Source organism: Lontra canadensis, unplaced genomic scaffold (assembly GCF_010015895.1).
Source record: "Lontra canadensis isolate GAN:19392208 unplaced genomic scaffold, GSC_riverotter_1.0 scaffold219, whole genome shotgun sequence".
In the NCBI taxonomy this organism is placed as follows: Eukaryota; Metazoa; Chordata; class Mammalia; order Carnivora; family Mustelidae; genus Lontra; species Lontra canadensis.
The window spans coordinates 338,157-352,620 of NW_022631213.1; the positions used below are offsets into that span (position 1 = coordinate 338,157).

A 14,464-nucleotide genomic window follows, 5' to 3' on the forward strand; every position below is an offset into this window, starting at 1 on the left:
TGACTTGGTGTGACAGGTCCTAAGGTGGCAGGGGACGGCTAGTAGCCCTTACTTCCTGAAGACAAGACAGTCATGCGTACCACAGTGGTTAGCAGAGCCCGAGCAGTAATCCAGAAGTTCCAAGGCCCAGAGAGCTGTGGTGTCAGCTTAATCAATCAGGTACCCCTAGGACTAAAGTCCTACTGCAGCAGAGAAGCTCTGCGCTAGGGAACAGAAGTTGGCCTTAAATCACTGAAGAGTCCTGGACACTCAGTCAGTTCCAATTCCCAGACTTCCTAGCCCAGACCCCCTTGAAGGCAAGAGAAGCAGACTTCCTGGAGGAGGGAGCCTGAGACAATACCTAAACCATAATACCATAAACCACTGGATGGACACAAGAGCCCAACAAAGGGGTTACTTATAGGTAGAGGAACTGGGGGCAGAGTGGGTCCTGGTCTCAGCAAGGGTAGGTTCGTTTTGACACACAGGCGTTTGGGCCCTGGGACCTCTCTGGGATTATGAGTAATTTGTATAAGCTTTTCCCACCTTTCATCAGTCCCAGGGCAGAGGTGGGAGAATGGGCTGCTGGGATCAAGGCTGGGGTGAGACTTCTCAAAGCCCACCTTTCTATAGCATACTTCAGTTTTTGAACCATGGAACTATATCACCTTTTCACAATATTAATTTATTTTAAAAAAATTTTTAAAGGAAGGAAAGGATTAGCAATACAGGATTATAAGCCCCAGGTCTGAACTTTGGGGGAGTTCGCCCATGTATGGTTGGGCAGGTTGCGCACTGCCGAGAGGAAAGACAGTGCCTTTTTCCAGTTGGCACAAAGATACGTGGTAGCTCTTGGAAGCCTTGTTCCTCCACCTTGCCCATCCTCAGGGGGCCCTGGTCACTGGGCTTGGGGCTGCCTAGGGTGGAGGGTGGGCCAGGCTATAGCAGTAGGCATGTTGCTTTTGCAGACACATCAGACGATCGTGGTGCAGCTGCTGCAGTCCACCACACGGCTGCTCGAGTGTCCGTGGCTGCAGCAGCAGCACAAGGGCTCCGTGGAGGCCTGCATCCGGACCCTCGCCATGGTGGGTGAGTGTGCCAGGGGCACTGGTTAGCTCCAACCACCCCTCCCTTCCCTTTTCCGCAGGACCACCTGCCCTCAACACAAACACCTTATTCCTAAGCTTGCCCATCACTGCTCCCAGGTTGTTCCCAGTAAGTCCTTCTTGGTGTCTCACTGGCATCTTAGCAATTGAGAGAAGCTGTTTTCTCCTTTGAGCTTTGAGTCATTTTCCCAGAGGGTAATGCTGGGGGACATCCCCCAACCAAAGTTTCTTGCGCTTGCAAATGGTTGCAGGCAGAAGGGAGGCCTGGAGGTGGTTAGGGAGCATCAGGGAAGAGGAGAGAGCAGGTGGGAAAGAGAGGAGAGGATTCAGGGTGGAGCCAGGGTAGAATCAAAGAGGCAAAAACTCCCTCTTTTTATTCCAAAAGTGGAAGGGGGCACCCCAGTCCCAGTGGGGGCCAACACATACCCCAGAATCTTGGGGAGTTCACCCTGTCTCCCAGTTCAGCAGCCTGGAGCCTGACTGCTCTGGCTGGCCCAGCTCCCCCAACCCCACCTGCCCTCGAGCACCCCGTTGTCTCTCCCCTCCAGCTAAAGGCCGGGCCATCTCACTGCCCATGGACCTGGATGCACATATCAGTTCGCTGCTCAGCAGTGGGACCAGCTGTATAGCCGCTGCCCAGCGCAACGCCTCCAACTACAAGGCGACCACACGGGCCTTCCCCCGTGTCACGCCCACCGCCAACCAGTGGGACTACAAGAACATCATCGAGAAGCTGCAGGTGGGTGCGGGGCTGCCCGGCATCTGCCACGACAGGGAAGCCTACCTCCCCATGCTGCCTGGACTCCCCAGGAAAGAGGCCCCTGCTTAGGGCAGGCCCTGGGCAGGGGACTGAGAGGCCTCATTCCAGGGGAAGCCAGGAGAACCCAGGCCTCCGCTAGGCAGGGTTAGTGCTCATGAAGGGGATCAGAACACCTCTCAGTCCTGAGAGCACGGTCCTGTTTATGTGACACGCTCTTGGCCACTGTCACACACTTCTGAGGGGGATGTGGTGGCTCACTATACCCACGTGGCAGGAGACCGAGGCTCAGAGAGGGAGAGGAGCTTGCCCCAGGTCACACAGCTAGAGGAGGGGCTGGGAGAGAAGCCCTGGCTTGTGGCTACCCGCCAGGTGCTCTGAGCAGGCAGACGACCTGCATGGTTCAGGGTGGTTCTGTGGGTGCAGGGCCCCTCAGACAGGCTCGGAGAAATCCACAGGGCCATTTGGTGTTGGGGCAGGCCGATTGGCAGTCCAGCCCCACTCATCTCTTGGGCCCGGGTGGCCCGCACCTGGCCCTGTAGTGACTTTGCTTTGCCCACCCCAGGACATTATCACAGCCCTGGAGGAGCGGCTGAGGCCCCTGGTACAGGCCGAGCTGTCGGTGCTGGTGGACGTCCTGCACTGGCCCGAGCTGCTCTTCCTGGAGGGCAGTGAGGCCTACCAGCGCTGCGAGAGCGGGGGTTTCCTGTCCAAGTGAGCTGGACGCCAGGCCCGGGCAGGGGGCGGTGGCCGGGGCAAGGCTGTTGGGGGCAGGGCAGGACCGGACAGCCCACAGGGCAGGGAGCCGGGGCAGGGTAGATGGCTGCAAGGAGGTGGCCGTGGCTGGCCCCAGCATTCCCTCTTCCCTCACGGGCCAGGCTGATCCAGCACACCAAGGACCTCATGGAGTCAGAGGAGAAGCTGTGTGTCAAGGTGCTTCGGACCCTGCAGCAGATGCTGCTCAAGAAGACCAAGTATGGGGACCGGGTGAGTGTCCGTGGCGAGCCGGATGCCCTGCGAGACGGGCCAGTGGGGGCCAGGGGCTCGGGGCCAGTGTGGGCTGGCCCGTGGTCAGTCTGATGGTGAACCGTGCCACCGTGGGGCCTCGCACCTTCCCCCGCAGGGCAACCAGCTGCGCAAGATGCTGCTACAGAACTACCTCCAGAACCGGAAGTCCAGCTCGCGGGGGGACCTTCCAGACCCCGTGGGCGCTGGTCAGTACCATTTCCCTGCTGCCGCGGTGCCTCTGTGTGGCCCATGTGCCTAGGCCCTGGGCCTGCCCTTCTGTTCGCCTGCCTCCCCCTACCCCCAGCTCCCTTCAATGTGGGTTCCCCAACTCCAGGCCTGGACCAAGACTGGTCAGCCATTGCGGCCACTCAGTGCCGGCTGGACAAGGAGGGGGCCACCAAACTGGTATGCGACCTGATCACCAGCACCAAGAATGAGAAGATCTTCCAGGAGAGCATCGGCCTGGCCATCCGCCTGCTGGACGGCGGCAACACCGAGATCCAGGTGTGTAGGGGCTGGGGGTGCTGGGGGCTCACCTCCTTGAGGCGGGTGCCTTGTGCTTGGGAGAAGGTATGGGGCGGCACATTGCTGAGGCTGCCGGGCCAGGTGCTGGTGGCCTGCACGAGTCCGGCTACGTGTGGGCATGTCTACCTTCCCCCGTGTCATGTGGCTTTTTTCTGCCCACGCAGACTATTCTGCTCAAGCCAGGCCTGAGCCTGACTCCCCACCACACTGCCCACACCGCGTCCATCATTCCTGCCTCTCAGTCTCTGCTCAGGCTTCCTTCCCTCCTCTCCCCTATCCTCCTCAGCCTTTGGTCCCCAGTCGAAGGACTGCCTCCTCTGAAAAGTCCCCTGTGATTGCCTTATCCCCATTCTTTCATTCATGACTTGTGTTTCTGTTATTCTTTTTTTAAGATTTATTTATTTGAGAGTGAGAGAGTCTGGGAGAGGCAGAGGGAGAAGGAGAAAGTGTCTTAAGCTGACTCTGTACTGGGTGCAGGACCCGATCAGAGGCTTGAACTCATGACCCTGAGATCATGACCTGAGCTGAAACCCTGAAACCAAGAGTTGGACACTTAGCCAACTGAGCCACCCAGGCGCCCCTCATGCCCTGTTTTTTTTTTTGTTTGTTTGTTTGTTTTAAAATTTTATTTATTTATTTGACAGAGAGATCACAAGTAGGCTGAGAGGCAGGCAGAGAGAGAGGGAGAAGCAGGCTCCCTGCTGAGCAGAGAGCTGGATGCAAGACTCAATCCCAGGACCCTGAGATCATGACCTGAGCCAAAGGCAGAGGCTTAACCCACTGAGCCACCCAAGTGCCCCCCTCATGCCCTGTTTTAATAAGTCTGCACTTAGTGTTTTTCATGTGCCAAGGCACTAAGGTTTTAGCCGTGAACGGAAAAGACAAAATCCACGTATCCTCTGAATTGGTCCTATAGCCTAGTGGTATAACAGCCCATGACTGTAACCCCTATGTGGTGTGGAGAGTGTTGGACAGTGCTAATGCCAGCTAGGGGCCTAGGGGTGCCAGGGCAGGGATGGGGGAAGGCCCCTGAAGAGGGGCCAGTGCAGCGAGAGCCCCAAGGTAAGCCTGTGGACAGGAGGGGCGGGCTGCACCAGGCAGAGCAGGCAACTGGTGCCAAGAGAGGTGGCAGGCCGTTAGATGGCCTCATGGGCGCTGGGAGGTGGGGCTTCTCCTGTGGGTGAGATGGGGCCACTGCGGGCAGAGGAGGGATGAGATTTAGACTTCCAAGGGCACCTCTGCGGCTGTGTGGGGGGCAGATGGAGGAGCAAGAGCAGATGTAGATGGTGTGAGGACACTCGTGCAGGCCCCTAGCATCACAGTGACGGCAGTTATGGACCCTTCCCCTCCGCCTCTGACAGTCCTGACCGCCCCTGCCCCAGTCATAGTCCCAGGGCACGTCCAGGGACCTGTCTGCAGCCCAGCCTTGTCCCTGAACCATGGGAGAGAGCCCTCCAGGGACTTACCGAGGGCTGCTTAGCACCTGACCCTGTGCTGAGGCTGTCCGCCATCCCCTCGCCCAGAAATCCTTCTACAACCTGATGACGAGTGACAAGAAGTCAGAACGCTTCTTCAAAGTGTTGCACGACCGCATGAAGCGGGCCCAGCAGGAGACCAAGTCCACAGTGGCTGTCAACATGAACGACCTGGGCAGCCAGCCACGGGAGGACCGAGAGCCGGCCGACCCCACCACCAAAGGTCAGAGGTCATGGCCATAGAGGATCGGGGTGCCGGGCCTGGGTCAGAGGGTGCTGGGTGAGGGTGAGGGTCTGGTCCCTTCCGGCAGCCCCAAGCCTCAGCAGGCCTCCCCCTGCAGGCCGCGTAGCTTCCTTCTCGATGCCGGGCTCCCCATCCCGCTATTCGCTGGGCCCCAGCCTGCGCCGGGGCCACGAGGTGGGCGAGCGTGTACAGAGCAACGAGATGGGCACATCCGTGCTCATCATGCAGCCCATCCTGCGCTTCCTGCAGCTGCTGTGTGAGAATCACAACCGGGACCTGCAGGTGTGTGCCAGCCCTGCCCCCGCCCCCCTGGCCAGTGTGTGGATCCCCACCCTTGCCGCCTGCCCGCAGGCCACTGCTCTGTGCCTACACAGGGCCGGGGCCCCCAGGCCTGGCCTCTAGCCCCCGTGAGAGCCTCGCCATGCCCGCCCTCTGTGCCCTGCAGAACTTCCTGCGCTCTCAGAACAACAAGACCAACTACAACCTGGTGTGCGAGACGCTCCAGTTTCTGGACATCATGTGCGGCAGCACCACAGGTGGCCTGGGACTGCTGGGCCTTTACATCAATGAGGACAACGTGGGCCTTGTCATCCAGACCCTGGAGACCCTCACCGAGTACTGCCAGGGCCCCTGCCACGAGAACCAGGTGAGTGGTCACAGCGGTGTCCGTGGCCAACAGGGAGTGTGGACATGTGGGTGCAGGGAGCAGAGTGGGCAGGGGAGAGCCAGGGGCATTGGGAGCCACCAGAGGTCTGAAGGGCCTGGGCCCCATGTCCCCCCCACTGCCCCCTGCCAGACTTGCATTGTGACACACGAGTCCAATGGCATCGACATCATCACAGCCCTGATTCTCAATGACATCAGTCCCCTGTGCAAGTACCGTATGGACCTGGTGCTGCAGCTCAAGGTGGGGCCCATGGCAGCCCACGGGCATGTGCGTGCGAAGGGTGGGCATGTGCGCAGGCGATGTGGGTTTCGAGCATTCGTCCTGGGGGTTTAATATGCACACACAGATGAGTGTGTGAGCAAGTGTGCTGCACGTACGCTCCAGGAGCAAGTGGATTCTGGGTTTCCCCCAGGGCTTCTTGTGTGTGTGTCTGCTCTCTGGGGGATTGTGTGCGCCCACTGTGGGGTGGGGGTGAAGGCAGTGGGGGCGGTTGGGGGTGGTCTGGATTTGCAGGACGCTTCTTAGCGAGTCCTGAGGGATAGTGGGGATTGGGAAGGCCCTGGCATATCTTCTGGACCAGGAGAGGCTGTTGTGGAGTAGAAGGGGTTGTTGGGGGGCATGGTGGGGGCCCTCAGACTGTGACCTGTCCCCCTTTCCCACCTCCCCGCAGGACAATGCGTCCAAGCTGCTCTTGGCTCTGATGGAGAGCCGGCACGACAGTGAAAACGCGGAGCGAATCCTCATCAGCCTGCGGCCCCAAGAGCTGGTGAGGCTGGGCGTAGGGTCAGGTTGGGAAGGAGTGAATGGGTGGGGTGTGGAGGGGACGGGGATTGGGGCATTCCCTACGCCCCGGGAAAACGGCGTTCAGACAGGCAGTGCCCCGCCAGGTGGACGTCATCAAGAAAGCCTACCTGCAGGAGGAGGAGCGGGAGAACTCAGAGGTGAGCCCACGGGAAGTGGGCCACAACATCTACATCCTGGCGCTGCAGGTACCAGCCCCGCCCCGTGGCCCCGCCCCCTGACGCCCCGCCCCCGTGACCATGCCCCGTGACTCCGCACCGCCCTCTCACGCAGCTCTCCAGGCACAACAAGCAGCTGCAGCACCTGCTGAAGCCGGTGAAGCGCATCCAGGAGGAAGAGGCCGAGGGCATCTCTTCTATGGTGGGGGCCCCGGGACGAGCCTGGGTGCGGGGCGGGGCTTAGATCTAGTGGCGGGGCGGGGCGAGAGTTTCGATGGGCTGGTATTGGGGGCAAGGCTAGGGAGGGAGGGCGGGAAAGAGGGCAGAGCGGAGATCTGATGGCCCGTGGGAATCGGGATGAGCCTGGGGGCGGGGCCCGGAACTCTGGGCGGAGCGCGGCCGGGAGCGTGGCCTGAACCTGAGTAAAGAGCTGGAATTGGGGGGTGGAGGGCGGGGCTCAGGGTTGGAAGAGCCACACCGGTGGCCGGGGTAAAAACCTAGACGTACAAGTGGAAGCGAAGCTCTGGGGCTGTTCTGGAAGCCTAGAGCAGGATAGCGGAGGACGGTTTATGTCCTTATTGTCTGGACGTTGCTCTCCCACTACCCCTTTCTTAATTTGGAGCTGCACCCTAGTTGGGCTGGGCTGGGCTGCGTCTGGTCTGGGTGGGGAACCCTCGAGCACCTAGGTAGGGCTGGGTGGCGGGCCTACCAGTGGGAAATTGTGGGGCCTGACCTACTGCAGTGGCCATTCTACTCCCAGCTCAGCCTCAACAACAAGCAGCTGTCCCAGATGCTCAAGTCCTCAGCGCCCGCCCAGGAGGAGGAGGAGGACCCCCTGGCCTACTACGAGAACCACACGTCCCAGATAGAGGTAGGGCCAGAGGGCAGTAGGGGCACTGTGGGTGAGGGCCGTGACCCTGGCCCTTGGTGGTAGTGGCCTAGGTGTGACCCTGTGCCTGTGCGTGCCCAGATCGTGAGGCAGGACCGCAGCATGGAGCAGATCGTGTTCCCCGTGCCCGGCATCTGCCAATTCCTGACGGAGGAGACCAAGCATCGGCTCTTCACCACCACCGAGCAGGATGAGCAGGGCAGCAAAGTGAGCGATTTCTTCGACCAGTCCTCCTTCCTGCACAACGAAATGGAATGGCAGCGCAAGCTCCGCAGTGAGGACCGGGCGGGGCGGGACAGGGAGGCAGGGCTGGAGCTGCTTAGTGCCCGCCCCCCCGCGCCTCCAGCCTGCGGCTGGTTGCTGCACTCCGCCCCCACCTCAGCCCCACCGCTAGAAGGGCTCTGGTCATGGCTGCTCAAGTGGGACGTGGAGCTTGTGCTGGCGCCTAGGGGCCCCTGTGGCAGGGGAGAACAATATGAAGGTGAGAAACCCCTCACGCCAGCCTGCCTCCCCCCTGCTCCCCCAGGCATGCCACTGATCTACTGGTTCTCCCGCCGCATGACCCTGTGGGGCAGCATTTCCTTCAACCTGGCGGTGTTTATCAACATCATCATCGCCTTCTTCTACCCCTACATGGAGGGCGCATCCACAGGTGGGGACCCAAGGGTGGCAGACTGAGGCCTCAGAGTCCACCATGCCCCCTCCCTGGGCTTGGGCAGAGCCTCGGTGCCGGCCAGGCTCTGCGGGGACCAGATGCAGAGTGGGGAACATCACCCTGCACTGCCCTTTGGGCTCTGCACCTGTGGGAGACAGTCATGGTCCCGTGCGATGGACAGCTTCCTTAATCTTTGGAGACAGTGCATGTCTCTTGCCGTCTCTCTAACGCACAAACATGAGCCAGAGGTCGGACACGGTAGCAGCAGCTGAACAGGACCTCCTGCCTTAAGCCTGGATGGGCAGGTGTGATGGGAGGGGGGTGCCTAAAACCAGGTGACCAAGAACGTTAGAAGGAAGGCTTCCAGGAGGAGGTGGCTTCTTGGGATGTGTTGGGGCTGGGGCTATGCTGGGCTTCACTGCCCAGGGCTCACCCCTGCACCCCGGCCCCCAGGCGTGCTGGGCTCCCCACTCATCTCGCTGCTGTTCTGGATCCTCATATGTTTCTCCATCGCGGCTCTGTTCACCAAGCGCTACAGCATCCGCCCCCTCATTGTGGCGCTCATCCTGCGCTCCATCTACTACCTGGGCATTGGGCCCACACTCAACATCCTGGGCACCCTCAATGTGAGTCCTGGAGGGAGCCCCCACCCCACCCCACCCCTGTGCTCACGGGGCGGTAGGACCTCATGCTGTCCATCTGCCTCCCCACAGTCCACTGTTCTGCCCTACCCCCCACCCTATCCCTGTGAATGGGGCCAAGTTTGTTAAAGACCCATGGGTGGGGCTGTTCTGTGCCTCCTCCGTCGCCTATGATCAACTGGGGCAACTGGCACTCTGAGCCAGTTGTGGGGAGTCGCTGTGGGGAGTCACTGTGGGGCCCCAGCTCCAGGGCTGCTGTGTACATGGGGTTAGTGGGGCACTACCCAGAGGCACTGTTCACACCGTAGACATCAAAGATTTGTAATGTGATGACAGTTCCCGGCAGCTGGAAATAAAGCATACCTGGAGCAAGGCAGGGTGGCAGGGGTTGGGGGGCAGGCAACTTTCCCTAACTTACCAAGTCACCGTCAGGGCCAAGGTTGGTCTGTCCGACTCTACCCTCTGTTACCTGTATCTCACTTTCTTCCTGGAGCCCGGACTCCAGGGGCTTCTCCCCTCTTCTATCCCAGGAGCCCAGATACATTTCTAGAAGCATTTTCATTAATGCCGAGCCCGCCAGGCTGAGCAGGACCAGCTCAGATCTGCTCCATGGAAGGGCCAGCCTCAGAGCTGGGCACTGGGCGGGCCCAGCAGCAGGGAGTGGAGATCCGGGGTGGGTGGTGGGACACTGATCCCACCGCCCTGTCCCTGCCCCCAGCTGACCAACAAGATTGTCTTTGTGGTGAGCTTCGTGGGCAACCGCGGTACCTTCATCCGGGGCTATAAGGCCATGGTCATGGACATGGAGTTCCTCTACCATGTGGGCTACATCCTGACTAGTGTCCTGGGCCTCTTTGTCCACGAGCTCTTCTACAGTATCCTGGTGAGCCTGCTGGGGGCGGGTGCTGGCAGGGGTGTGGGAGTGATCGGGGCTCCCCTCAAGCTTCTGGAAGAGCCCGTGGGAAACCAGCGGGAGCAGGACAGCCCTGGGATGCAGCGGCACCTGCGGTCCCACAGGCCCAGGTCCCATGACCCTGTCCCTGCCCGGCAGCTCTTTGACCTCATCTACCGCGAGGAGACGCTGTTCAATGTCATCAAGAGCGTGACTCGCAATGGCCGCTCCATCCTGCTGACCGCCCTACTGGCCCTCATCCTCGTCTACCTCTTCTCCATTGTTGGCTTCCTCTTCCTCAAGGACGACTTCATCCTCGAGGTCGACCGGCTGCCGGGCAATCACTCTGGAGGTCTGATGGCTCCTCTCCTTGGCGGGGGTGGGGGCTGAGGGGGGGCTGTCCACGAATGACCTATGTCAGGCCCAGGCCCTGGGAGTGCTTCTCCACCAGGCTCCGTGCCTCAGTTTCTCCTCTTGGGTTCCAGAGAGGTCTAGCTCACACCATTCTGCCTCCCTCTTGCCTGGCACAGACTGAGGGGGTGGGAGAGCCTTGGGCTTCAGCTCCCTTAGGAGCCTCTTGCTTACAGATCCCAGCATTCGTGTTCAACTCGGTATTTGCTGGGACTGCCTATGTGCCAGGCTCAGGGGTGCAGACCCCCCTTTTCTGCCCTTCGTGCACAGCCCAGTGGGGGCAAGGGCACGAAGACCCTTCCCTTGTCACCTGGCAGAGTTGGGAGTTCACAGGATGGAAGGGTTCACGGAGGGTATGATGCTGGGGACACAACCAGGGGAATGGTAAGGCCTGCTGTGTCCTCATCCTGGTAACCTCCTCTGTGTCCTTTCTAGCCAGCCCCCTGGGGATGCCACATGGAGCTGCCACACTCATGGACACATGCAGTGGGGACAAGCTGAACTGTGTCTCGGGGGTCTCAGTGCCTGAGGTCATGGAAGGTGAGGGCGGTGTGTTTCAGGAGCCTGGGGAAGGGGGCGCAGAGGCAGGGGGCTCGGCCTGGGTCTGAGCACACGCTCTGTGTGTAGGAAACGGAGAGCTGGAGAGCACGGAGCGGGCTTGTGACACTTTGCTGATGTGCATCGTCACTGTCATGAATCACGGGCTGCGCAATGGTGGCGGCGTGGGTGACATTCTCCGAAAGCCCTCCAAAGACGTGAGCATCCCCTGCCCTGCTCCTGGATCCATGCGGCCCAAGCCCTGGCCCAGTCAGCCGCGGTGAGGTCCTGCCATCGGGTCATGGCCTGGCAGAGCAGCTTGGTCCCCGCCCCCACCCAGTCTTCAGTGTCTCAAGCCCCCGTCAGGCGTCCACTTTCCCTGCTCTCCCACCAGTCAGCGTGCAGTCATGTGGATGTTGAGAAGCACCCCCCCTCCCCACTCCCACATCCCACCAGCTCACCATGGTTGCTCTCAGGAGAGACCTTGGCAATCAAGCTTTGCCCAGGCTAGGGAAGGTGTGAGTCAGATGTCGGGCGGATCCCCGGCTACACTGGCTTCATCTGTGAGGCAGAGCCCTCACCCACAGGGGGGTGGGCAGGGCGGGGAAGCTGAGTCGGCTCCATGAGGAGGCCTCAGGGTTTGACTCAGGCAGCCAGGCATTACCAGTAGCCAGTCTGCCCCAGTCACGTGGGGGCGAGAAGCCGCTTCCTGGCGAAAGTTCTAGAATGTGTGAGGCCAGGCATCCCCAGGGCAGGGCAGAGGAGTTTGGAGCTGGCTCTGCCCCCATGCAAAAATTGGGGGCAGAGACAAGCCTCCACCTGCAACCTTAGTGCCCCACGCCAAGCTCTGTCCACAGGGCTCAGGCCTAGCTGGTATCCTGAGTCCGCTCTTTCCTGACCTGCAGTCCAGGCCTGCGGCTGCAGTGCTGAGGGTGTGGGAGTGAGGCTGGGTCAGCATTGCTGCCTTTAGGGCTGTAGGAGCTGGAGGCCGTCATTCCCCTCCGTCCGGCCCTGACCCCTCCCAGCCTGAGTCTGGCCTGCCTGGGTGAACTGGGCCCAGCCTCCCTGCCTGCCCCCTGCAGGAGTCTCTCTTCCCAGCCCGGGTGGTCTACGACCTCCTGTTCTTCTTCATCGTCATCATCATCGTGCTGAACCTCATCTTCGGAGTGATCATCGACACCTTCGCTGATCTGCGCAGCGAGAAGCAGAAGAAGGAAGAGATTCTCAAGACCACGTGCTTCATCTGTGGTGAGGCCCTGCTCCTGCCCCTCGGGGGGCCGAGGCAGGGCTGGGGTGGCCTGAGTTGGGCCCTTCCTTGGTTCCCACGGTCCCCAGGGGGCTGACAGCTTGATGGCAGTTTGCTCCTCCTATCACTGGGGAGAACAGGACCCTGCCTGAGCTTGGGCTAATAGAAGGGAGTGGGAAAGAGCTTCAGAAACCATTCCTTCGAACCTTCTCAGTGTATAGAGGAAACCGAAGCTCTCTGGTCTCCGTCCAGAGCTTTTCCTACTCATGGTTTGAGGTGCTAGTCCCCTCACCCCAGGCCGAGGAGCCGGTGGCACCTGCAGGACAAGATTCCTTCTCAGCTCTCCGTGTTTCCTCCCCCTGGGCTCGGAATGCTGGCTGCCTCAGTCCTCGGCCTGTGGAGGGCTGCAGCTGTGGCGGCGGGGGGTGGGGGTGGGGGCTCTCCACGGCTAAGTGGCTGGAGCCTTAAATAGAAGTGATCTACATAGGCCGGGGTGGGCTATCCCCTGTGTTTACCAGACCCATCAGCCTGAGACCAGATGTCCCCCCACCGCACCCAGAGGTGGTGTCTGCTCGACCAGGGAGCCCCATCATGGCTGTGGGAGGCTAACGGTCTCATCCTCACCCCCCGCACCCTCAGGGCTGGAGAGAGACAAGTTTGATAACAAGACGGTGTCCTTTGAGGAGCACATCAAGTTTGAACACAACATGTGGAACTACCTGTACTTCATCGTGCTAGTCCGTGTGAAAAACAAGACAGACTACACAGGGCCTGAGAGCTACGTGGCCCAGATGATCAAGGTGTGGTCCTGGGGACGAGCAACCGTGGCCACTGGGATGGGACAGCTGGGAACACTTGTGGGAAGGCTGGAGAGGCCTCTGAGCTCTCCTGCACAGGCTCAGTTGTCTGGGAAAAGCCCACAGCAAACCCATCAGCCCCAAAGGACGTGCACGGGGTTCCCCAGGCCCGTGGGTGCCCGATACTGAGGAATCGGGATTCCACCCGGCTGCTGCTCTGAGGACGTTCTCAAGGGGCCTTTTCCAGCTCGGCGAGAGGAATGGCAACTTCCCAAAAGCTTTGGATGGTCTAGGCTGAGAGGGAGGCTGGGATAACTTGCAACTATCAGATCTAGGAGGAATCAGAGATAATCTGTCCAATTTCTGTAGTGAGGGAGGCAGTGACGGCAGTGAAAAATAATAATAATTAAAGGTCTCGTAGTGTTTCGGGAAAAGGAAGCCCGTCCATTCCATCAGATGTAGTGCAGCTTCTAATCACCGCACAATGGATAAATTGCAGGCTAAAAGGAAAGACCTATTTAGTCGGGGAGAAATGGGGGAGTTCTACTATTTCTTAAGTCTATAATTTGATCTTTGAGTACAGGTTTATCTGATGGTCTGAGAACTCCCAGCTTGTGACAAGGAGCCAGACACCTGGTGGCCCCCTTCCCCTCCTCCCCCATCCCGGGAAATGTGGCCTTGCCCCTCAGACACATCAAATGCCAGCTGTCCTCGGCAGACCCTCCCCTTGCTCGATGAGCCATGTGTCTGACTCGAATCTTCCTGGGGTGTGGAGCATGCGGGGCGGGGCAGGGCAGAAGGAAGGAGCTTCAGGGTCTGGTGTAGAGGCCCCCCTCCTCCTCTCGTGGGGTGTCAGGAGAGTAAACAGATGGTGCTGATAGCAGTGAGACTTGAGGCTGTGGAATGGAAGTTAGCCTGTCCCAGGGCACTGGCCTCTCTACGCCCTGCCGAGGGTCAGAGAGAACCCCAGTCGGTTCAGATTTTCTCCTGACAAGTCCCCGGGGAGTAATTTGTCCAGGGTGTGACAGCAGGCTCCCCCTCCCTTACTGCTTTTCTAAATGAGGCCTTCCTAGGCTGGGCCCAGCTTGCTCATCCCGCGGGGGACCTTTTTCAGAATAAGAACCTGGACTGGTTCCCCCGGATGAGGGCCATGTCGCTAGTGTGCAACGAGGGGGAAGGGGAGCAGAATGAGATCCGGATTCTTCAGGACAAGCTCAACTCTACCATGAAGCTCGTGTCCCACCTCACCGCCCAGCTCAACGAGCTCAAGGAGCAGGTGTGTACCCAGTCCCACCCTTGGGGTCCCCAGCTTCAGAGCCTCACTGGGAGGGGGGTCACAGCCCAGCCTGCCGCGGGGGAGGGGGGGTACTGGGGCCTTCACACCCCTTCCTTTCCTTCTTGGGTCTGGGGTGAAAGACGGGTTTCAGAGACACTCTCTTCCCCATGGAAAGCCAGACTTGAGGTTGGCAGCTCCTGTCTGTGAGCCCCTGAAAGAAAGGGCCAAGTGGACACTTGGTAGAGGTGTGAGAGGTCTTTCCCCCTCACTCCCCACCTCACCCCTGGCAGCTGCTAGGGAGGCTGTCTGAGGGGCTCACCGGTGATCAGGGAGGTCAGGGCATCCTTCCACTTGTCAAGATCCCCTCTTGCCCAGAGCATTCTCCTTGCCATCTGGCAGT

At 60.0% G+C, this 14,464-nt stretch overlaps 1 protein-coding gene across 4 annotated transcripts in view; it reads left to right on the forward strand.

The window, feature by feature from the left end:
- ITPR3 (inositol 1,4,5-trisphosphate receptor type 3) overlaps positions 1–14,464 on the forward strand; it is a 65,302-nt gene that overhangs the window by 50,372 nt on the left and 466 nt on the right. For 2 of the 4 annotated variants that reach the window (XM_032849136.1, XM_032849137.1), the window contains exons 34-57: positions 948–1,068; positions 1,634–1,824; positions 2,408–2,556; positions 2,721–2,829; positions 2,966–3,056; positions 3,185–3,354; positions 4,899–5,073; positions 5,192–5,376; positions 5,540–5,740; positions 5,891–6,001; positions 6,432–6,527; positions 6,649–6,750; positions 6,836–6,922; positions 7,481–7,591; positions 7,691–7,883; positions 8,136–8,261; positions 8,718–8,890; positions 9,624–9,788; positions 9,957–10,149; positions 10,644–10,748; positions 10,836–10,963; positions 11,828–11,993; positions 12,631–12,791; positions 13,903–14,064. In XM_032849136.1, the coding sequence (XP_032705027.1) occupies positions 948–1,068; positions 1,634–1,824; positions 2,408–2,556; positions 2,721–2,829; positions 2,966–3,056; positions 3,185–3,354; positions 4,899–5,073; positions 5,192–5,376; positions 5,540–5,740; positions 5,891–6,001; positions 6,432–6,527; positions 6,649–6,750; positions 6,836–6,922; positions 7,481–7,591; positions 7,691–7,883; positions 8,136–8,261; positions 8,718–8,890; positions 9,624–9,788; positions 9,957–10,149; positions 10,644–10,748; positions 10,836–10,963; positions 11,828–11,993; positions 12,631–12,791; positions 13,903–14,064 (3,471 nt within the window). Of the gene's footprint in view, positions 1–947; positions 1,069–1,633; positions 1,825–2,407; positions 2,557–2,720; positions 2,830–2,965; positions 3,057–3,184; positions 3,355–4,898; positions 5,074–5,191; positions 5,377–5,539; positions 5,741–5,890; positions 6,002–6,431; positions 6,528–6,648; positions 6,751–6,835; positions 6,923–7,480; positions 7,592–7,690; positions 7,884–8,135; positions 8,262–8,717; positions 8,891–9,623; positions 9,789–9,922; positions 10,150–10,643; positions 10,749–10,835; positions 10,964–11,827; positions 11,994–12,630; positions 12,792–13,902; positions 14,065–14,464 lie in introns of those variants that run through there. The other 2 variants (XM_032849138.1, XR_004381587.1) reach the window with 2 other exon arrangements.